The sequence below is a fragment of the Peromyscus leucopus genome, chromosome X, assembly GCF_004664715.2.
Source record: "Peromyscus leucopus breed LL Stock chromosome X, UCI_PerLeu_2.1, whole genome shotgun sequence".
Taxonomy (NCBI): domain Eukaryota; kingdom Metazoa; phylum Chordata; class Mammalia; order Rodentia; family Cricetidae; genus Peromyscus; species Peromyscus leucopus.
In genome coordinates, this window is record NC_051083.1 from 56,366,482 (window position 1) to 56,390,192 (window position 23,711).

A 23,711-nucleotide genomic window follows, 5' to 3' on the forward strand; every position below is an offset into this window, starting at 1 on the left:
GTTTAAAACAACTATTTATCAGCTTGTGACTTGGAAACATCCACTAAGGGAGAGTTTATCATTTTCTGAGGCATCTCATTTGCGATTTGAAAGACTTAAAATTTAAGCTTTAAACTATTTTTTAAAAAGAAAGAAAAAAAAAACCTTTGTTGTGTTTATTTGAAATCTCTATCCCTATGCCCTCTAACCAGGATCCCTGATCTTTTACAGCCACATAGTTTCTATATACTCCTCATTAGTAATGAATTTTCTGAATACAGAGATTATAGGTAACCATTACCCTTTTTGTATCTTTGCCAGGCTTAATAACCCTATGTCCTTATTAGACTTGGGATCCAAAAAGCTCATAGCACTCAAATTCTTCATTTATAAGCAAATTCAACTTTGTAATAGCACTACTTCTGGTGAGTCTTGAACTGCCAAAATACAAATCTTGGGCATCAATCTCCAATATTCTATACATGCAGTTTCTGACACTAACTTTGTTGGTGTTCTTTCTATATTTGCCATCTCCAGGTCCATACCCATTATCTTCCTATCATTAGTTCTACTCCAGATAAATCCAAATCTACAGAGTAAATGGTTGTTTTGTATGCCATACCTCTGAATATGGCAACCTGGAAAGTATGGGGAAAAAAGTGTATACAAGACCATAATTGTAGAGTTTATACATTGTCTCTGCCTGTGTTCATGTGTTTAGGTACAGATGTGTGTGGGCAGGGATAAGAAGCCAGTCTAGGGTGCTGTCACCTTGATATTTTTCAGATGTCATCTCTCGCTGTCCTGGAACTTGCCATACCAAATAGGATGACTGTCCAGCCAGTTATCTTTTTTTCTCTGCCTCCTCAGCACTGAAATTACAGGTGTACACTATCAACTATCACACCCAACTTTTTATGTGGGTGCTGAAGACCAACTTGGGACTCATATTTGTATGGCAATTATTTTACCTACTGAACTATCTCCTTATTTCCTGTACTTTTCTCTTCTATCTTTCCATCTCGTCACTATATCTCGTCACCTATCTGTTAGTTTCTGTCTTCTTCCATCTCAGACTTTCACTATAGCCTACTCCTCAATGGCTTTCTTACTTCTAATAGCACTTATTTTTGAAATGTATAGCGTGTTTCTTTTCCAAAAAACCCTCCAAACATTCCAAATTTAAATTGAATCGGTTCCCAGAATCCATTTTCTTTGCCTTAGTAACACATTAACCCAAAATTCTTATGTCATTCTGCGTTTGCTTTTCTGTTCTCTTTATCAGTTTCTTGTTCTAGTGGTCACCTACATAAAAGGTATGGCAATTTTGCTGTTTTGGGAATTAACTTTTAAATCTTGGCTTAATTTAGACATTAGTCTGTATGCTACCATCCTAGGATTGATTCTTCATTTGCATCCTGTAGGAAATTTTAAGCAACTAATACTATATTGCAACTTCTATACTTCTATTCTGCTAAACCTGATATAGGAACTTTACTCAGTCTGTGACTGATCAGTTCTACTACTCTCAGGAAATATTATGAATGACAGATAATTCAGTGATGAGAAGGACAATCATATTCTTCGCCATCAATTAGTCCATAATTACTTCCACTGATGGTTGGAGTTATGGCATAGGTTTTCTGGATTCTGTCTGAAAAATTTACTACTACACAGCAAAGACCAAAATATGGGGCTCAAAGAAATACTTATTAGAAATTAGATGTTGCACTGGGACCATAATCCCAACAACTGGGAGTCAGAGGCAGGAAGATTATAAGTTCAAGGCCACCCTATGGCACATAGTCATTTTGAGGCAGCCCAAGACTACATAGTGAGTCCTTGCCCCAAAACAGAGTAGGCTGTGAGAATGTATTCAATCGAAACCTTGTCATGGAAGCCTGGAAATGAAACATCTAATTTTAAATAGCCTGGGGCAGGAAGCAAAATTAAATCACACTTTGTAAGGAACACTCCTGTAGCTTGCTGAGTGAAGTTTCACAGAGAGAGACCACTCTTAGCTAATGGTGTCAAAAGTTCAGAACCAAACACCAGAAACAGACATGCTTATTGTTAGTTCTGAGAAAAAAATTGAGCCGTAAGAAATCAGACACTTTCAATAAAATTAAGCCAGAAGATAGAAATTTTTAGTTCCTCTCTGTTCTAGATATTAAGACTTAAATTCTAGTCTTGGGTCCACTATTGGCCCCTAATGTGTACATGGGTAACTTCACTTCCTATTCTTAGTTTCAGTTTTTCCACTGTCCAGAGAGATTCTAGCCCTGATACTGAATTTATGGTTCTTCTCTTGGATACTGCAACCTCAAGTTTGGCCCAAGGGCAGTGCAGATACTGGCTTGTAATATATCATGTTGCCATCAGAAAGGAAACATGTTTCATCATGGCAGATGCAATTCCTTGCTTCAAAAGACTGAACTTATATAAATAGGGAACAAATATCCCTATCTTCATGCTCACAAAGGTAGAGATAAATCATAAACATATACATACACACACATATAAAATTGGTGAAAATATAGAAGACAATAGTGACTCTGAAAAGCAATTTTGTAATTTATCTAAGTAAACATACAACTGTATTCTTTGGAATTTTCATAAAAATTGAATATGTATGTGCACACAAAATATATACATAAATGGCCATAGCAACTTTATGTGTAGTGCTGTAAAATGAAAGCAACTGAAATATCCGTCAACAGGTGAATAAGTTATGGTATATTAAGTGTCACAAAATGCTGCTCCCCGGCCAGGAAGGAAAGGTTTGAGTTGAATGCATTCTAATCAGCTACTGTGTATTTTTGACCATAATCTCAAACTGTGTATCCCAAACTGCCTCAAAATAGTGATATGGCCTAGGCTGGCATTGAATTTGTGATATTCCTGCATTTTCTTCTCGAATCTCACGATTACAATATTGTTTGTAACACACACACACACACACACACACACACACACACACACACACACACATAAATAAAAGGCAGATCTTAAAAAGGTTCCATATATGATGTCCTTTATAGGGCATCTTCAGAAATTGCAGTATTTTAGTAATGGAGAACAAGTCTGCATTTACCTTTGTTAGAGTTTGGGGGGGGGGTTGTAGTTATAAAGAGGTAGCACAGGATAATTTACCATGATGTACCAGTTCTCTATTATTATGATGATGCTTATATGAACCTGTAAGTATAATATAATTTTACATGCACAAAGGTTATATGTAACAACAATTGGGAAATTTTAATATGAAATGTTACTTACTATCATTGTGATTTTATCAGAGTGCTAGCTTTGATAACTGACTACAAATGTGTAAGATGTTGTAAGGAAAATTGGCTAAAGGGTACATGTGAGCATTTCTGAAACATAATTGCTACTTCTTAATAAATCTGAAATAATTTCAAGTTAAAAGATGAAAAATTAGTAACAGAGTCCTGAGGGGAAAAGATACTTGAAATTTTGTTTATGAGGCAGGAATGAACAGCCTGGAGTATCAGTATGATCCATTGGACATGGAGTCAGGAATAACTGGGTTCAAATTCCAGCTTGCGACTTAACAATTGAATGGTTGTGGATGAATGACTTGGCTTCTAGACTCTTTAATTTACTCATTTAAATGGGAATAATACTATTTACTCCCCTAAGCACACAGAAGTTTAAAGTGCCTGGATCATGATGAGCGTATAGTATTTGTTCCTTTCTTAGAACTTTACAGAGTTTAAAATGAAGCTGTCATTCAGGATTACAAATTCTGTTGGTTGATTCTGGGATTCAAAGCAGAGGAACTCAAGGAAAGACTTCAACAGTATTCAAGAAAATGCAGGTAGACAAGGAGGCAAGGAGGAGGGCTAGTGTATAATTTAAAAAAAAAAAGTGCCCTAATAGTGTGTTATGTCTACAAAGTATCTAGTAGAGCTGCAGAAGTAAGCAACTCTTCTTATAGTGGAGTTAAAACATCCCACATGCATTGGCATAAGAAGACATGTACCAGTGCAATAGTTCATGCTGTTACAAACAGTTTAGCCTCTATATTTAATTAACTTACCTTAAGTACTTGATGGCCTGTTGTCTCTATCTTTTGTTATAAAAAATGTGAATTTAATGTATGCCATAGACTAAAGACTAATTCAGGTCTGACTATTTTATATTGTGGCCTTACTAAAGTAAATTTCACAAAGGAAGCAACTAATGAGCTGTCAGAAAGTAGTAGTAGGCAAACGTCTAGATCTAAACCTTTCAAAAATTGAGTACCATTGATCAAGTCCCTTATGCTCTTTGTGCCTCAGTTCTCTCAGTGTTTGTACTATAGCACAATCAGGCTTGGGCAATTGATTCTTCTTTGTTTGGAAACTTCAAAGACTTTTTATGAGGAATAACCCTGGGCACAAAGATCAATAAACTTGGGCAAGTGTAGTAATATTGAGAACTTGTGCTTGTTAATTTTTACACTTCCACATTGATCAGTCTGTTTTGACTCTCAGTGAGTTTTTTACTGGTATATTTTCTTCTAGTCACCAAATTTCTAGTAAACCATGGCAGGCCTTGTTAATTCATCTGGTATGAATGGGATTAGCCAGATATATAAAAGGGAGATGAGACATGCTTCAGGGAAGTTATTGTAGTCATGCAAAGAAACTTTGCCAACCCACATTCTTCCTATAAAATATATAAAATCTATGGATTTAAAGTCAGCACAGTGTGTGAAATCTGGTAAAATACTTGATGTTTTTCCTGTATGTACTTTTTATTTTAATTGAATGCAAGATATGTGCTAAAGAGTTAAGGAATATAAAGAGACACCAGTACAAGAATAAGGAAGACCCTGATTCTGGTCTCCATGATCTATGGCTTTATTAATAGAGACAGCATGAAAAGAAATGACCAATATAAGGTAGGCAAGTAATGAATTGAAGTCCGTGTGAGATGACATGGCTAATAAAATAGGTAACAGAAGAAAACCCTCCAGTTACATACTTAACTCAGTGTCTAGAATGGTTTCATTGTGGCTATTAAAGTGACCAAAGCAATAAGTCATCCATGTAATCTGGTGTTGTTCAATTAATACTTTCCTTTACAGGTAAGAAAAAAAACCCTGAAGTTGCAGTTATGTATGTGGTGACTCGATGAAGGCTGTGTAAGAAGGAAAAGATCCTCTATTCCCTAGAGACTTGATTATTTTGTATATGACATGCTCTCATTCTAATACTGATTCTTAGAATCTAGATGTTTTCCACTGTCTACTCTTTTTAATATAACAATTTTTATTTAGTTAAAATACAATTAGATTATTTTCTCCTCCCTCACTTCCTTTCTACTACTCCCATGTCTACTCCCATCTCCAAATGTATGGCCTTCTCCAACTTTTATTTTTATATAAAAATATAAATGAATCAACATATATCTACAGATTATTGGGTCTGTTCAGTCTTGCTAGTGTGTATATGCTTCTAGGTCTGGTCATTTGGCAGTGGATAATGAATCAAGGGGCTTATCCCTGGAGAAGACCAACTCTCACTTTCTTGTTAGTAGCTAATGCTTGTAGCTCTTCATATAGGTATAGGGCCCCATGGAATTTCTCCTATCTATACTGAGTGTCATTTGTGCTGGAATTGTTGAAGCCATGTTGTTGAGATTTTGTGGATATAATTTTCCTGTCATAGCTAGAAGGCACAATTTCACAGCAGATTTCCTGGTCCTCAGGCTCTTACAACCTTTTCATCTCCTCTTCTACAACATTCTCTGAGCTTTAGTTGTAGGAGTTGTATTCTAGTTATATCGATTGTGGTGAGAAGCCCATGATCAGTTATTTTCTGCATTTTGATGAGTTGTGATTTTTGATGATCTTTATCTGCTGCAAAAAGAATCTTGATAAGGGATGCGAGCTACACTTATCTGTGAGTATGAAGTTAAGTATTTAGAATGCACATAGGAAATATACTGGCTTAGTAAAGTGGCATCAGTAGGTTCTCCTCTAAGATCTATGACCTCACCAACGCTGGGTAGTTGTCTAGGTTTCCAGTAACAGGCATGATTTCCCGCCTCTTGATTTGGGTCTTAAGTCCAATCATATAGCTGATGGTTACCACCAAGATATAAATACTGCTGTTGCACCTTTAGGGTTATCTTGCCATACTCATCATTGTTGTGGATCATAGACATCACATCTAGATAAGAGTATTGGTTACTTCCCTCTCTTAGTATAAAATCTGGCGTTAGGGAAGATTTTAGGTCATGTCCAGCTCAAAACTTCTGACTCCTGTGTCTGACAAGTGTGGTGTCTGTTGTGAGTAGCATCATTCCCTAGGAAGGGGTCATGAACAGTTTAAAAGACTACAAATCAAGATGAGCAAAACCAAGTAAGGATCCATGTGTTTATTCTCTCTCTAATCTTGACCAAGTATGTGTTGCTTTAAATTCCTGCCTTGACCTTCTTGAAATAATGGACTGTAACCAAGAAATGTAAGTGTAATAAATTCCCTTTCCCCTAAGTTGCTTTTGATCAGGATATTTTATCACAGTACCAGAAAGGAAACTGGGACAACATCTATTTTAATTTAAACTAATATTTTTATTTTAATATTTCAACTGAAATAAATATATTTTAAACACCACAGGTGCCATAATTAAAATTATGAGCTGGTGTAACACTTCTCTACCTCTTCTCTACTTAAATACATACCATTTGCCTGCAAACTTTGTTAAAATGAAAATTATAATTCAGCAGGTCTAGTAGTGTGGCCTATTTTGTATTTCTTATGAACTCCACATAATGTGGGTATTTGGGCCATGGATTCTGCTTGGAGCTGTAAGGGACTAGAGGTTGTCTTCTAGGTTGGTTCCCTGAGATAAGGTATGGATGGTAGGAAGAACTTATTCACAATCAACGTCTTCCAGGGCAAGCTGTCTTTTGTTTTATCATCTTTTGTCCACCAAGTAGGAACAATTGAGCTACTCTTACTCTTCAGTTCATAGCAAGATTTCTGATATTGGAATTTCTCACATTCCCCCCCAAATGTTTATAAAAATCACTGAAAAATAATTCCTGAGTTCAAAACTTCAAATATTCATGATAAGGGGACGAGAACCTAATACAGAGGTTTGAGAATCCATAGTAAGCCATGTAGCAAATTCGTGTCTTAAAATACCTTATTGTTAAACAGTGTTTGCTGGTATATAAACATTTGTGAATGTCACAGCTTTCGTATGAGGGTAGAAGGACAGAGATTACTGTGTTCATTTTACTGCTGAGGAACCAAGGCTCAGTGTCGCTTGGTGACATTTCTCAATTTTTACAAGATGAAAGGAGCTGAAAGGAAACCCAAACTCCTGGTCTCATGGCAGCAGTGACTAATGTTCTTTTCATTAAACAAAGAGACATCAAGATCAGCTGTGTGAAAGAGGGAGGGGGAGTGTTCCCAATTTGAATAAATTTGGTAAACATTGCCTTCTCAAAATGCAGAAATATAAAACAATAATAATTTGCTTAAATCTCCATTTATCAGCTAAAGGAAGATGATGGGCAGATGGCTGTTTGGTGATCTCTTGTGAGAAGAATATGAATTATGTCTTTAAAGATATTTGGAATAATATGCTTTCAATGAGAGAAGCTCCCAGCCAAGCACACTGCCTTCTCCAGACAGCATTTTTGGATGCTGCCTGAATCTATAACTACTGTTTTTCAGCCTAATTTCTCTCACTTGTCTTGGTGGACAGTGTCCTACCTCCAACGTTAAGGACCAGTGTCACCAGCAGGGATTGAATTCTACTAGCATACACAATAAGCCTATACAGACAACGTGGCTGGACTTTATGCCTTGTTGATCTCCTCAAACTCCCAGTCTCTGCCTGTATGTCAGTTGGCTGAACTTAGGGACAAAAGTGCTGTAACATTACAGGAATCTGTCAAGAGGCATTATAGCAGACTGCACTAAAATAAATAATAATAAATGAGGCCAGAAGATATGATGAATGAATAAAAATAAGCAAGTAAACAGATACATGATACTTTCACACATTTGAACTTCACTTTCCTTGTCAATGAAATGGGTCTAAGTCTGTGTACCTGTAAGCTTGTGGCTTTGATTAGTTGGTGCAAAGGCTAAGAAAGTACCTAAAACATTATATAAGTTGGTGCTGAGGAGACAGCTCAGTCATCAACGTACATGCTGCATAAGCACGAGGAACTGAGTTTGATCTCCAAAGTCTACATCAAAGTCCAGTGCTGTGGTTCATGCCTTAATCCCAGTGCTGGGGAGGCAAATATCTAAGGATTGTTGGGCAGTCTAACCACTGAGCTCCACGTTCAGTGAAAGACTGTCTCAAAAAATAATGTGGAGAGTGATTGAGGACAACACTGAACATTGACTTTTGGCCTCGACATATACATGCACACAGGTGCATATTTCCCCAAATTACATTCCTCTGCACAGGCATGTGCACACATACATGCCCACACACAATCATGTATACATACAAAAAGAGAGTAAATGTTTTTATGTTGGTAAGAGTTGGTCATTATAATCCTTTTTGCTCTTTGAAGATGAGAAGAACTCTAATATTACCTTGTACTTTCTTTTTGCTTTTTATCTTTCATCCTAATGCTGGCCCCTTTTTTCCTATTTCTTAAACACTTCAAACTTATTCCCACGTCAGGGCCTCTTCACTTGTTTTTCTTTAAGCCAGGGACACCCACCACTTACCTTTAATTTTTGCTTGATTGAGGCCTAATTTTTTTTTTACGTAGCAGTCCTAATATTGCCTTCCCAGAGTGGCATAACTCATGCAATCCAATGAGTCACATACACTTCAGTCACTTTCTTTATATGACTCATATTTTCTTCATAGCATTTGCTATAAAAATTATTTAGCTCATTTGCTCACTTACCTGTTGTTAGTTTTTCCCCATGGGAATGAAAATCTGTACTGATAGTGATTTTGTCCATCTTGTTCAGTACAATAATATTTGAATAGTGTTTAGTAGATACATTTTTAATGGAAAATTTGGTAAAAAGGGTATGGTTCATTGTTAAGCAGACAAGAGGCAAAGTGTTTACTAAATGCTATGATCGCATCCTTTTGTCCTTGCACTTTTGCATTTCCTGTTTTCTACTCAAAGTTGCTGTTTTTGTAACGTGCATCTAAGAATTACCTTCCCCATCTCTGAAAGCAGAGAGGATTCAATACATCTTTGGTTATTTATATACTTCCCTAGTTGGCTTTAACTGTCAACTTGATATAGTCTAGGATCATATGAGAAAGGACTTTCAGTTGAGGAATAGCCGGGATCAGGTTGGTCTGTGAGCCTGTCTGTGAGGGATTGTTAATTGGTGTAGGAGCGCTTAGCCCACCACAGGCAGCACTACTCCCTAGGAAAGTGGCTTTTGACTATATAACAAAGCTCACTGAGTGTGAGTTTATGAGTAAGCCAGTAAGCAGCATTCCTCTGTAGTTTTTATTTTGAGTACTGGCTGTCAATGATGAGCTGTGTAACCTGTAAACTGAAATAAACTCTTTTCTTCCCTAAGTTTCTTTTCTTCACGCTGTTTATCACAGGTACAGAAAGGAAAATTAGAACATACACCATATCTGTGGGTTTAAAATGCTAAAATCTAATATTGCTTTAATGTTGTATGTTATGATGCTGATTAACATCACAAGATACTTGAGCTAGAAGTGTCCTTAGGTCATTTAATCCATTTCCTTATTGTATAGTTAGGAAAAGTGAAGCTCAGAAAGAGCCACACAACCCTACAGGTTAGAGACAATACAGGATTCAGAAGTCACTGTTCATAACCCTCAGTTGTGAAAAGACAAAAGTTCATGAGAAATCATTCTCTGAATCAAAGGGATAGGAGGATTCTTCAGAGGGCTCTCAGGAACTTCCAGACTTTGAGATTCTGATATTAGTGAGACAATTAAAAGCCAGAACTCATGTTCTCATTTAACATATATTTACTAATGGTTTCCTGTGTGCCAAGGAAGATCACACAAAACCAACCAGCTTGTTTCAGGCGGGAGGAAGTAAATAGAACAATGAAACAGAGCCCATAGTCACAAACACAGCAAATGAGGAGATTGAAGGCAGGGAAAAACGTTGGGGGCAGACAGCACTTAGGGGTCTTAGGTTCTAGTGAAGACTCATCCTTTGTGACTTTGGTCCTATCTATTGGCTTTAGTGTCCCTGTATGTGAGAAGATGGTCTTTGTTTTTTATGTGATGTACTGCTTTTTAATTTGATGATTTAAATGTTATGTGAGTAGAAGCACAATCAACTGAATGAAAAATTTCTGATTTCTAGATTTCTGGAGATGAATAATTGAAGGAGAAGAATAGTGCATGAAATTGGCTAGAACCTCAGCTACCTTGTGATAGATACTTGAAGTGGGGAGACTTGAATCACAGTGGGATTCTTACCAATGTACATATAGGAAGGGCTTTTCCTAGGGGCGCAAAAGCGTGCACACACTCACACACACACATGATTCACTGACTAAAACCTGTATAGAAGCTTTGGACTGAGTTTCAAATCTGTAAATTCGAGATGGGAGCATCTGGACAGAGCATTCTAGCCAGCGACCTTCCCCTGGCCTTTCTGGCACTGCGCTTACAGCTAGAGCTACTTACACGAATAAAGAGCCTGAAGGAAGTCTGCCTGTCCTGTTTCCACACCTTTTATAAGATCAGATCTCTTTGCCCTTTTCCTTTCCTGCCTTTTCTTACTGTCGTCACTGAAATATCTCTGAGAAGAAAGCCCAGGAAAAGCTATGTCTTTTCCAAATAGACACTTGGTGCTGCCTCCATTGTTCTGTCCACTTCATTTTTTCTGTCTCAGGTATTAGAGATTTGGGTTTTTTCTTTCTTTATATCCTTTTTGTTTCTCTCTTGAAGTCACAAGGTTCTGTCTTCCTCATAGTTATGAACAGATGGGACTCCACAGAAATATGAAGAGAGCTTTGAAATGCCTGCAGTATTGCATGAGGAAGAGCAGTTAAGCTTATTATGTGTAGACCCAGGGAGACAAAGTAGGGTCATAGGCTGGAAGTTTCTGTAAAACAGGAAATCATCTCAAGTTTGCATTAGAACACATAGATATAGGGTGCTAATTCATTTTTCTGGGGTGAGTGAGAGCTGAGTCTGGATGACTTTTTGAAAATGCAATGCCTTTCCTGGGTCCTGTGATGTTATAACTAATAATTATGGGACTCTTTAACTGAAGAATTCACTTTTGATTGTCTCATTGGGTTCATCATCCTCAACAGTTGCTAACAGGATAATCTCCGTCCTCATTTGGAGTGATACAATAGATTTTTTTTCCTTTGACTATCCACTTCTTCCTGTTAGTGATTCTGCTATTCTTCCACTGGAGATTTTTTTTCCCAGCCTGTCAAATCGGCTAGGGCTGCCTATGCTCATAGCCACATTGACCAAAACTTCATTTAGCCTTCTGTGATCCTCTGGACAGAAGATTATTTGGCTACACTTTTTGATTATCAAACTGGAGATAATAGGTTTTGTTGCAAAGACAGCCTTTGTACTTGGAAATTAGGAATGAATCATCAAGGATTGTTTTTGAGAACAGCAGAGAATGAAATCCAGCAGAGAGGAGGAAATATGGGATAAAATCAGGATCTGGCTGTGGATTTCTACATGAGAGTAGATTAAGCAGCAAACGGTACTATCCCAGTAAGAGTTTATGACCATGATAGCAAAGGCTTGTGAGCCTTGCACAGCATTCAAAGTGGGTGGCTGTTTTTTTTTGTGATTTTACTAGTTTTTATAGTCTCCTAGTAGGAGAGGGGTCAAATTAGTGGGAAATCTTTTGGTGAAATTTTGTTGGAACTTAGGAAGGGAGAGAGCATCACCAGTTAGCCTGTCCCTAGCTGATAGGAGTCAGATATTAGTAAAGACACCAGGATGAAAGGAATTTAAGTCTTTAACAGGATAACTCAAAGAAAGAAAGACAGCAAAAAACACAGCAAGAGGAAAGGAGAAAGCCAAGGAGTCATCTACATAAGAATTTGTCCCTTTGTCCCTGAACTTCTTGTTGTAGAAAGATCAAGTAGGTGTCAGGATCAATGGCAAACTTGGTAGTTCTTCCTGAAAGAAGAATGTCACTTCAGATTTATTGAGTGTTGAAGTAGACCAAAGCAGGTATGACATTTGCTTTTCCTTGTGGGGCATAAAATATCCATGAGAAAATTGAAGTTTCTCAGTGTGGGCTGGGGAAACAAGGTATTACTGACACCAGTGGTTTAGTAAAAGATGTGTTTTATTCTTGTTACTGGTGATTTCATTTGGTTATTCACTTCGTTCCCATTTAAGACTCAAAAACAGAAGTTGTAATTTTATAGAAGAGAGAATGGTCATTGTGAAGCATGGGTGTGAGTGGTCTACACTAAGACACAGTGTATCCAGAGGCATACAGGTGTACCAACTTAGAGCTGTTTTGCCAGGGACGAAGGTTATGTGTGGTTGAGCATTGGAATGAATTTTACAGACTCCAAATGAGATAAATTTGGCTTATATTTTCTATAGATAGGGCCAATCAAGGTTGTTGTATAGAAACATTTGGTTTGGATACTATGGCTCAGCATGAAGACCTGGAGAGAAGGGTGAACACATCTGATAATTGCAGAAATCCTTTTCAACATAAATGCCTAATTTTATATAAAAGACTAGGAAGAACGCAATGCAGAGGGGGAACAATCCGAACCTGCAAGATATACAGAATACTTGGAAGTAGTACATAAAAAGAAGTGCTTATTCTGGCTCTTACTGTACAAAGCATCCTTCCTTCTTCCACCAACCACGCTATATAATGATTTTCTTCATCTTGCAACTACACTATCTCCATGGAGATACTCAGGAAACATTGCAGTAATTGATAAATGCATAAGAACAACAAATACTAATCTTTCGATTCAAAACATTTATTTTTGTTCCCTGGAACAAACCAGAAGCATTTCCTCTTTGTATTACACCTACTTTGGAGGATGAAGTTTAATTTCTCCCCTTTTTCTGCTCATCTCTGTCCTTTGTGTTATTCAAACACCAGATCAAATGCTAGTTTATCTGCAAAGCTTCCTCAGATCACATCTTGTACTATTTGTTCCTGTATCACTGACTGTCTGCACATCGTATGCCTGCCTCAATTAAGTATTTCCTGAGTATGGGTTCTTCCCTTTAGTGCAATGTTCAGCTTCTTAGAAATAAATGCTATGGTGAACTCTCCTTTTAATCTCAGATTCCTTCTTCCATTGATAGACTGGGAACATAAATGGCTTACTGGCTCCAGGAAAGTCTCTGGATACTGAATGTTGTAACAACCTTTGCAAGGTCTCAGATAGCTGGTGGATATTGAAGACTTAAGGGCCATGAAGATACCATATGTACACCAGGACATAAAATAAAAAGAGAGACCATGGTGGTACTGAAGATAAATAAGCCCAATTCATAGAGACAAATATTATAGCAGGTTTGCTGGCACATGCTTGTAATTCCAGATCTCAGGAAGCTGAGGCAGAAGGATCCAAAGTTCAAGGTTAGCCTTGCCAGCATGGCAACTTGCTGCTTTAGAAATCCAACAAAACAAAAAAGACAAATATCTTATGTTTTCTTTCATATTTGTAAATTAGAGGAAAAAGTGACAAAAGCAAAAGGGGAAAAGAAGGGAGATGAGTGGGCCCCATGCAGAGCAATAGTGAATAATATCCAATAGAAGGTAAAAATAATTTACATGCATGTTCTTAATGAACCCGACTATTTAAACAATTAATACATGGTAATAAAAATGTATCCAAGTTTTAAAATGTGTGAGAATGTTAGTGTGATGCAATGTACATCATTTCCAACTTTGCAGAATTCACTACCATTAGTGTTGTGTGAATCTTACATTTGTATGAGAGGTGAGTCTCCCCAATACCTTTTTGACTACTGCAAAAACTCTCACTCAGAGAGACCAAAGAACATGCTTTTAAAAAATGAGGATGCAAAGAAGAGCCGGTATGGAATGGACATTAGACCTGGAAGGAAGTGGGGGTATGTGAACAGAATCAAAATAGAACATGAAATCTAAAAGAATCTATTATATGTAAAATAATAATATATACTATATTATATATAACATTATACTAATTATGTGGGGAGGGTGTGGGAGAGGCTGGTAAATCAGCAATCCTGATCCTGCCTTATCATCCTTATCTACCTCCATATCAGAACCCTGACATTTACTCCTTTGCATTTCAGTTAGATTTTAAAAGTCTCATCTTTAACTGATCATCTTCACATTATCCCTAAACTCTTTGGGGTCCTGAAAGCCAGGTTAGCATCAAATTGACCTATCTTGACAAACTTCGAATAAAAACTGCTGCAAAGAGATTTGTCTAAAGATCCTGACTTAGTGCCTTCTCCAGGATGGGTTCGTGTGACAGAATTAAGATTTACTAATTCCTTCAAATGTGTTTATGCATGTGTCTCATCTCTGTGAGTCACCAAACAAAACACAATTTGCTTCTCTCTGATCTGCTACTCAGTATTAGCCCATCCTCTACCATCTCCTCACCAGCCACAACATCCCAGGAATACTGCAACACCCTCAGATCTGCCTCAATCTTTCTTACTTTCTTAATCTATAATCAGCAAGATGTGTTCCAGTGCAAGCACCCAGAAGTTTGCTTATCTGCGTCATGGCTCCTTTGTGATCTTTGATGACTGGACAATGATGATGATGGTGATGGTTCTAAATCGATTCCTGCTTATTCCTAAATCAGTAATTATTGACATTCTTGAGATTAAGTGTGTTTCTTTTCTCTTCCTCCAGGAGAATAGCTGTGTAGCCTCTGGGCAGTAAAGGGTGGCTAGAAAGTCACGAGGCTGGCTGTAACAAACACCAGGATTTCTTAAACAGAGTGCTTGCTGCATAGCAGAGGTATCTGAATGCCCTTTCTCATTTTTTGTTCTAGTGCTTCAACTATTTTCCCCCTGACCTTCTATAACCTATCTATTCCAGTTTCTCCACCCCTTAATTGCTGGAAGAGGGGTGGCTGAGGATAGGTAAATGGCACGCTGTGAAAGACTAGGGTCTCCTCTGTCCTTTTAGGGAGGCAGCTTAGTTGTTCTGGTTCTTACTTTAACATCTCTGGAATGGAGACGTAGCTAAAAATTTCCAAGGCAAAGGCTAGTCTGGGACCACCAGTCCTAGAGTGTTCCCACTGCTACCCTCAAATAACTAGGATACATCTCCCTCTCTCTGCTGTTTAGATTTTAGCAGCATTGATATGCAGAAGCTTCCCAAATCCTAAATCTTCCCCAGGGACTCACCCTTTAGAAATCTGACTAATCTGACACAGTCTAGCTTCCAAAACTGTTACTTCCTGGGTGTAGGATAATAGTGTCCTGTTTCCAGAGGCCAGGATCAGAGTTCCCTGGTCAGGGGCATGCAGTTTTGAGGCTAGAAAAAAAAAAAAAAAAAAAAAAACCCAGAACATCGTGTTTGAGCCCACTCCCAGGTGACTCTTGTTTCTCATAAGCTAAACTTCCCTCCTGATTCTCCAGTTGTACCCCGCCTCATTCTTTCTGTGAAACCCCCACAGCTGTGCAAGTCTTTCATATCGACCACTCTCCCCAGACAGCTGACTGGCTTGCTGGTCCAGATGCGACTGCAGTCTCCACAGCCTCCATTCAGTACCTGTGTCACAGCCTGCCGGTGCCTAGGGCGATGATGCAGAAAAGAAACAGAAAGCAAGGGAAAGTCAGGAGATGCTGAATTCAAATTATACGAAGGGCGATGTTAAAAGAAGAACCCATTAACAATAAATCCAGGCTCCCAACTGCAGGATTAGAAGAGGGAGAGCTAAGGAGAGCAGCGAAAGGAGGGGCTTGAGACAGGAGCGACTTTGCCAGCCTCTCAGACTCCCCAGCCCAGAAGGACAGGGCGGGGGTTGAGTCGCGGCTCCCCATTGGCTCCAGCGCGGGCCCCTGGACTTTCTATAAAGGGCAGCTGCAGAGAGCAGGCTCTGCACGGGCTTGGAGCTGGAGTGGCAGTGCCTGACTCCGCCCTGCCCACAGCGCCAGCGGGCCTTGGACAGAAAGACTTACAGACTGATGACTGACTGAAGGCAACAGAAATTGGGTAGGAATTATCACTGGCAGCATGGAGGAGGGTCTGTGCTTGAGGGAAGCCTGACGCCATCTCCAGTTTGGAGCAGGTGCTGTGGGCACTCTCCAGGAAGAGCGTTTGCAGACAGCCTGTCCTGGGCTCAGCTGCCCAGCTCTGCGCACTTGCCCACCCTGAGCAGGTCCAGTCTTTTTTTCTGGCTCCTGGTATTTCTCCCCTCTCCTTGCTCCAGATACCTTGGAGAATACCTTATCAGCTCAGAGCTCCAGGATACTGAATAGATTGCCTGTCTGTCTGTCCACGGCCTCAACTTGCCCTCTCCCTTCTTTGAGAGGCTCCTGAGAGAGTAGCTTAGGGACCTCACGGTCCACTAAAGGCGCTGGGATGGATGCCCCAACCACAGAAGTGCCCGAAGGGGATTTCCAGAGCCCTGGCACCATGGGCTACGGGGATGAGCTGACTCCAGAAGCTCTGAGTGTACCTAGTGGTTTCGATGACTTGATCACCTCCACCACCTCTCAGGTGCTTCAGGCCGCGTCCAATGCCATGGGCCGAAATGGTGAGCTGTCCAAGTTGCCAGACCACATGCCAAACTCGGGTGACCTGGCCGACACGTCAGGTCCCCTAGATTTGGAAATTGTGTCCCAGGATGAGCAGGTACAGTTCTGGTTAGTGGTAGGGTACACCATAGTGGTCTTTGCTGCCATCATAGGCAACTGGGTCTTAAACCATATAATTATGAAGTACAAGAGGGTACATACAGCCACCGGCCTCTTCGTTGTCAACATTTCTGTGACCAACATGATGCTCGCTCTTCTCAGCTCTCCCTTCACTATGGTAAGTTGGGGTACTGAGGAGGGTAACTTGGGGAGCAGGGCATGAACTAAAGTAAAACTTTGTACTTTCAACATTGAGTGCTGTGTGGTTTGTGGGAGGGGGATTTAGAAAGGGCTGGTTTGTTTTGGAGAACATTTTCATAGGAAATAAAACAGAAGCTGAGAAACATTGAAAAGAGCTTGGGAATGTGTTAGGAAGACTGGCAGGATAGTTGTTGCGTCGCTGAATTAATCCCTTGCCATGGCAGAGGCTGAGAGAGTATTGGGCTGCCCAGGGAGGCAGGGGGACCTGTTGCTAGTGAGTTTTGGGCTAATGTGTGAATCCAAATTTTGTTATAAATATTAACTCTGTTACTTCACCCTTCAAATGTTATGCATGAACTTGAAGTTAGTTAACAGGTTTTGTGGTTTAGTATCCCTCCATGTCTTCAAGCCAGGATGAGAGAATGGGAGAAAATGAGATGAGTATGAGAACTGGAGTTTGAAAATATTTCTTTGTTTATTGAGAGAATGATACCAGCAGTTTGGTGAAGCAAGGAGTCTTTGAATTGTGTTTTGGGGATTTTGTGAAGGATGGACACAGGGCTGAGTTCCTGTGCATCACCAAACCTTTTCTCCTACAGGTGCGCTATCTGTGTAATTCCCTGGTGTTTGGAAAGATGACATGTCACCTCAGTCGCTTTGCCCAGTACTCATGTGCCTATGTAACTGTGATGAGCATGGCAGCTATTTCCCTGGATCGACATCGGGTATGTGCCCCCTAGATCTTGCCAAAGATAGAGTCCTCTCTTGTATGTATGGAGACAAGTAAGGTCACCAGTAATCCACAAAGTTTTCCAAGTTCTTAAGTCCATATGTGTAAATGTTTATGTGTAATTTGGCTAGATTGAAAGATGGTGACATATAGAATTTCACAAAATTAAATTTAATAAAAATGCTGCCATCTTTTCTGTGGTGCTATGGGAACAGAGATGTGGCAACAAACACATGATACATGTTCTTTAGAAACCTTTTCTGTTTGCTGCATTGCAGGACTGGCTAAAGAAAGGAAGAGGGCAGAGATAAGTGAATGTGGATGTACTATTAGATCTGACTGAGAGTTTCGTCTGGAAGGTGGGAGTGGTCTGTGAGGAAGGGTTGAGGAATTAAGTGGGTGGATGAAGAGAGTTGAGGAATAAAGAGCTAGGAGGAAGATTGAAGTCAATTAAAAGGAAGTGAGGCAAGGGATAAGAAGCATTGCATAATTAATCATTTAGGAGGGAGACAGTGGTATGGGAAGACCAAAGGATTGAAGCTGGTTAGATCCAGACAGGAGAAGCTATAGAATGATCTAAATGACAAAAGATATGAGACAGAAGGGAACAAAGCAAAAGAGAGAGGAAGAAAAGAGTGCCTATGAAGGGATCAAGATGGGAGAGGATGGGAGGGGGTGTGAGAGGATGGGGGAGGATGGGAAAGGGTGTGAGAGGATGGGAGGGGTACAAGAGGATGGGGGGATGAGAAAGGCCATGGAGTAAGTCAGGTAGAAGGGTAGAAGAAGGAATATGTAGGGTCTTTTCCACCCATTAGAAGGTAAAGAAAAAAATAAGTCATACTACTGGACATCTGTCTCTTTTCTCCACAGAGCTGCAGACAGAGAAACAGGAGCTTTGAAGTCAGTCCACTTGGATTCCTGACTTCTTCAAATGCAGCAGTGCTGTAATTTCATGAGCAAAATGCCACATACATGTCAAATGAACTAGTCCACAAAGCACATTACCACCCACAAACTGAGTCTTTGTACCCTTTTATCAGAATAGCTGTTTATGAATGTCTAACTTCAATTTGAGTTGTTAAGCTGGCCGGGGTCCTTTTCTTTCCAGGTGATGCTTTATCCTTTGAAGGCCCGGATTAGTCCCATGCAAGGCAATGTTTGCATCATTATCATCTGGATTGTGAGCACCTGTGCTGCTTTGCCACATGCCGTTTACCAGAAGCTTTACCAGGTGGAAATTGGGTAAGAGGAACATGAGATGAGATGATTTCTCTTATACTAGCATCCCCAGGCCTTGGAAGCCACAAGGAATGATTTAGGAATTAGGGGCTAGAATAAGACATTTCAAAACATAGGTAGAAAAATAAATTTTTCTAAACTGTAATTTGTCATTATTTCCCTAAAACACTCATGACAGTGGGTTACAATTTCCATCTTGGGGGTCATGGTTTTCCTATAGGTACATGAGAAGCCTGGATCACTTGAATCCCAGTCCTCCTGGTTTTATGCTCAATACCGACACAACACAAACAATAAATACATCTCAACCTTAAGGCCTACTTGCCTAATTGCCTTAAGGAAAAGACTAAATCACTGGTTTTGATTTCTTTCTCTCAAAACCTAGAAACACCACTGAGGAAAGTGCCTGCCTTCCCAGTTTCCCATACACTTCAAAATCCACATGGAAATACCTTGACCTAGGCACCTTCCTGCTCTTCTTCATCTTGCCTTTGCTGGTGTTGGTGGCTGTCTATGGTCATGTGGCCAAAAAGCTGTGGATCCATGATGCTGTTGATGACATCAATATCCACACTTACATCTGCCAGCGTGGGAAGAAGAAGCAGACCCTAAAGATGCTGATGACAGTGGTGCTTCTGTATGCAATCAGCTGGCTCCCCCTCAATATCTACCTGGTGCTGCTATCCAGCGAATCCATCTCAAGCCACAATGGTCTCTACTTTTTCCTCCACTGGCTGGCAATTAGCAGCTCCTGCTACAACCCCTACATCTACTGCTGGCTCAGTGATAGCTTTCGTATTGAAGTGCAGAAGGTCATCATGGAAATCCAGAAGATGCTGCTAGATAAAATCAGCCGCCTCAGGGGAGAGCATCGCCGACTGAGCTCTGGGTCTCAAACCCACCCCCCTGCCTGCGTGGATCCCAATCCAGGAGTGCCCAAGTTCCCACGATTCAAAGATTTTGATGAGCTGCCAAGTCCCCCTCCCTCCCCAGTAGTGGAGATCTCCTTTCTCCATTCAGTGCCTAGAGTTTAAGCTGCCCAGACCGCGATTGACTATCATTTCTCAAAATATCTAAGGTATGATAGGATTAAAATAACTAGAATTGATTACTGTCTCATGTGTTTACGTAGAAGGAAGTGCATAGTATCGGAGGGGTGGGGGTCATGTGAACCAACCTATGTCTTACTCACTTGGATTTCCTTTTCTCTGGTTTTATGCATGTTTCTCTTTTCTGTTTTTGTTCTCTTTCCAAATTGAATACACTAAGAGTATTTGATCATCTCTCAAAGGAAAATTCTTCTCTGACTTGGAGTTTTTATAACTCTATCTCTGTTTCTGGCCCCCGGCCTCCTTTTATGGTTTTGATTACCACCCAGATACTGTGATTGTCTACTGATAATGCAGGCCTCAGGAGCTCTGTGAGCTCCTAGATATTATTATTTGTATTTTATTTAAATGTACACAAGACTGATTTCATTACTATGTTCCCATGAAAATGCTAGGAGACTAAGGTATCATTTCTGAAATTTCTTTGGATTCTCTGGGAACTCCATTCACCTTGTAAGTGCCAGTTCTTAGTCGTATCTTCTCTCCTGTGGTAGTGAGGATGGGAAATGTTACAGATGTCCAGGAACAGATAAGGCAGTGAAGTGATTCACTCCATGTAATCAGAGTTATTTCCCCAGGTTGCTATACAACAATTTGGTGATAGCTTCTCTCTGAATGCAAGAAAAATTGAAGTGCCCAAGTTCACACTTCAAAATCCCAAACCTCCTCCGTGTTTCTGACTATACATTTAGTTTCATACTTTGTTTCATGTAAATTTGTACTCTCTAGTTTTGTCTTTCTTTTTCTGGAAGAAGAGAAAAATATAATGTGCTTACTGTTGTTTTAATTATCCCCATCTCTTTAGCTTATGGACAATTTCAACTCAGCAGAAGAGAGGAGGAGGAAGAAGTGATACCTCATCCTGCCACTGCCATTCTTCTGGAGACAATGTTCTCAAGGTTCTTTGAACAGCATCCATGGTTGCGTGTGTCAAGATGATACCAGGATGAGAATTGGACTGGTGGTCCTCCTCATTTACCTCTCTTCTTCTTTGCCTCCTCCTCCTCAGTATCCTTGTCCTCCCCCTGGTCTCTCCCTATCCCCTTTGTCCATTTCCTCCTCCTTGCTCCTGTTCCACTTTCTACTCATCCTTTTCTTCTTTCACGTCCTCCTCTACTTCCATTTCTTTCTCCATGATTATCTTTCTTCTTGTTTTAAAAATCTTAATAATGACAAGTTATCCAGTCTCTACTGAGATATCTCCTGGTTGGTAAGGTGTGGATAGGTTTCTAGGATCAAGAAATGAGGTCATGAGAGTCAGCTTCTGGCTACTCACTTTCACTTAATGAAAAGATGTGGTGGGTTTTGGGGTTCAGAACTTTAAATGTTTCTAGCAAATTACCATACTTGCCATAGTGCTGTGTCCCTTTTAGGATCAAGGACAAATTGGAAGAAAGACCTAATTGAAATTTAAACTCAGTTTCATTCCATTGTCTCTTTTATGTGTCCTTTCCATCTTTTTAATTCAGTCCATTCTTCCTGTTCTATCATTAATACCCCAATTGCAAAACAATGAACTTGTATTATTGAAGTACAAAAATACATATTTGGAGTAGCTTTAGGCTGAAAACGTGACTGTATCTTCTATTATGAACATTATAAACTGCCAACCTACCTGTGATCTTTTGGCTTCAGCTGTTTTGGGTATTTGTAGTCTTTGTGAGTAGTGAGCTCTGCTTGTGTATTTTCCAACTTCCTATGTAAATATTTCTGATTATCTTAAGGACAGATATATGTATTTCCTTTCCATTCATATTTGATAGAATAGATATTTCCCAGGATAATGGACTGTCTGCTTATGGTTCTGCCTCCCCACATGGAGAAGGCAAAGTCGAATTTTGCTTGAGTACCCCATGATTCTTAGAAGCATTGTACCTAGCTCTGATAGCCTTCTTCTCCAGTTTAGACTTAGGAGAAATTTGGGTAAAAGGGCTATCATTGTAATTTAAATGAACAGTGTACTTTATGCTTTAACCTATCTTTCCTAAGAATGCACTTCCCCATCCCTATCCCTATTCTGTACAAAGAATCAAATTTCTTTCACTCCCCAGTAAGGCTTAGAATCTGGAATGTTCCATGCTTGACAGATAATCCAGCTTCAAGGTTTGTTACTGACTTGGCTGGAAACTCGACAGATCCAGAACTTTATACAACAGTTTTAGTGATGTATGGATGTTTGAAGACTTGGGCAGATGAATAGTTTTAGCATCATGTGGGCCTTTGTTTAGAAGTTTTTCCAGCAGTATCAAATTGGAATTCAGTACCCAGCCAAGTCTGAGGGTGCTACAATTGTGAGAAGTTTCTGGTTGAAGGGCTCATTTGGTTGGAACATGGTGCTAATGAGCTCTAGATCCTAGACTCTAACCCATGTGCAGCCATTTAGCTCTGTGGGTTTGGGCATGGTGCTAAAGAACTGTGGTCACATGGTTTCTAAAACCCATGTGTGTCCTTTTTCATAGACTGCACCACTCACCCTAGTCAGCCTTTTTCTGCACAAAGGTTATTAGTCACCTGGAAGGCCCAGCAAAACTGTTGTGTAAAAATTATTTCAAAATCTGTTTTCAATTCTGGAGACGACAGTTTATAGTATATCCCTTACTGGCTGTGTGTTAGCAGTGCCACATTACTCAAAAGGCATCACTTTTGAAATGTACAAATGAGAGAGTGTACCAGAGTGACAGACAAGAAAAATTGCTAGATTGCCCCCCTTTGACAAATTCAAATGCATATATTACATGTGTTAAATGCCAAGAAACTGTATCTTGGTACGAATTAGGATATTTGGAGAAATGGTTTGATGAGTGTAAGATCTACATGTAGCCTGTCTGATATTCAACCTTAACAGGACAGTTTGGAGTAGGGGAATTCCTCTATTGGCATAGATATCCTGGATTCTGGTAATCATGTTTGGGTCACTGTATATAAGACATATACATTCTTTCTCATGTGTTGTGATCTGACAGTCTCTTTCACTGTAAATTCCTGTATATCTTCTAAGTTAAGGTATCTTTCCACACTATCACACAAAGTTCTACAAATGCATATACATATACTAACATAAATATATAAGTACATACACATACACCAACACACACAATAGAGCATATTAGCACAATAAGCTGTCAGATCTTTGTTGTTTCTGAATACTCTCAACATCTGAAGACACTGAGGCAAAGTTTCACAGATAGACATACTATTGTCTTCTGGCACACATTAGGAAAGAAAGGAAATATACCTAGTATAAACAATATGAGAGTAAAATAATGTTGTTTATTCTAACACTTTTTATTCATATACTTTTATGTGTCAATTTCAAACTTACTTCCCTTATATTAGTAATAGTAATCTCTTGTATGTGGTTATACCTTTGTATTATAATTCTCAAAGTAAGAGCTTATGATATTTATCAATAATTGTTCATTTTCAATATTTTATCTCATATTGAAAAACTGAAGACTTTTGGGGGATTATAAAAAGTTTCAGCTCTGAATATGGACTTCTTCCTCAATACTAAAGGAAAGAAGAGCCTTATCTGGCTGCTCAAGACGCACATGGAGAAAATGGTGTAGATTAGCCTGGTGAAATTTTCCTGACATAATATATTCAGGCCCCAATAAAAGTGTCTGTGCTCAGATTTATGTAAATGGTTTATGTTAATTGGA

The 23,711-nt window shown here is 39.4% G+C and overlaps 1 protein-coding gene across 1 annotated transcript; it reads left to right on the forward strand.

The window, feature by feature from the left end:
* Positions 1–15,675: 15,675 nt before the first annotated feature.
* On the forward strand, positions 15,676–23,146 carry LOC114706491 (probable G-protein coupled receptor 83). Its single transcript, XM_028888885.2, has 5 exons — positions 15,676–16,948; positions 17,571–17,696; positions 18,810–18,943; positions 19,326–20,018; positions 20,855–23,146. Exons 1-4 carry the CDS (start codon positions 16,496–16,498, stop codon positions 19,972–19,974), a joined length of 1,362 nt encoding a protein of 453 aa, XP_028744718.1. The 5' UTR covers positions 15,676–16,495; the 3' UTR covers positions 19,975–20,018; positions 20,855–23,146.
* Positions 23,147–23,711: the final 565 nt, after the last annotated feature.

What these genes read in the sequence shown, in the direction of transcription:
- LOC114706491 (XM_028888885.2), top strand. Translation starts at nt 16,496, where the DNA reads ATGGATGCCCCAACCACAGAAGTGCCCGAAGGGGATTTCCAGAGCCCT. An exon ending in TCAGCTCTCCCTTCACTATG is followed by an intron (nt 16,949 to 17,570) that starts GTAAGTTGGGGT and finishes TTTCTCCTACAG; the next exon opens with GTGCGCTATCTGTGTAATTC. An exon ending in CTTTACCAGGTGGAAATTGG is followed by an intron (nt 18,944 to 19,325) that starts GTAAGAGGAACA and finishes CTCAAAACCTAG; the next exon opens with AAACACCACTGAGGAAAGTG.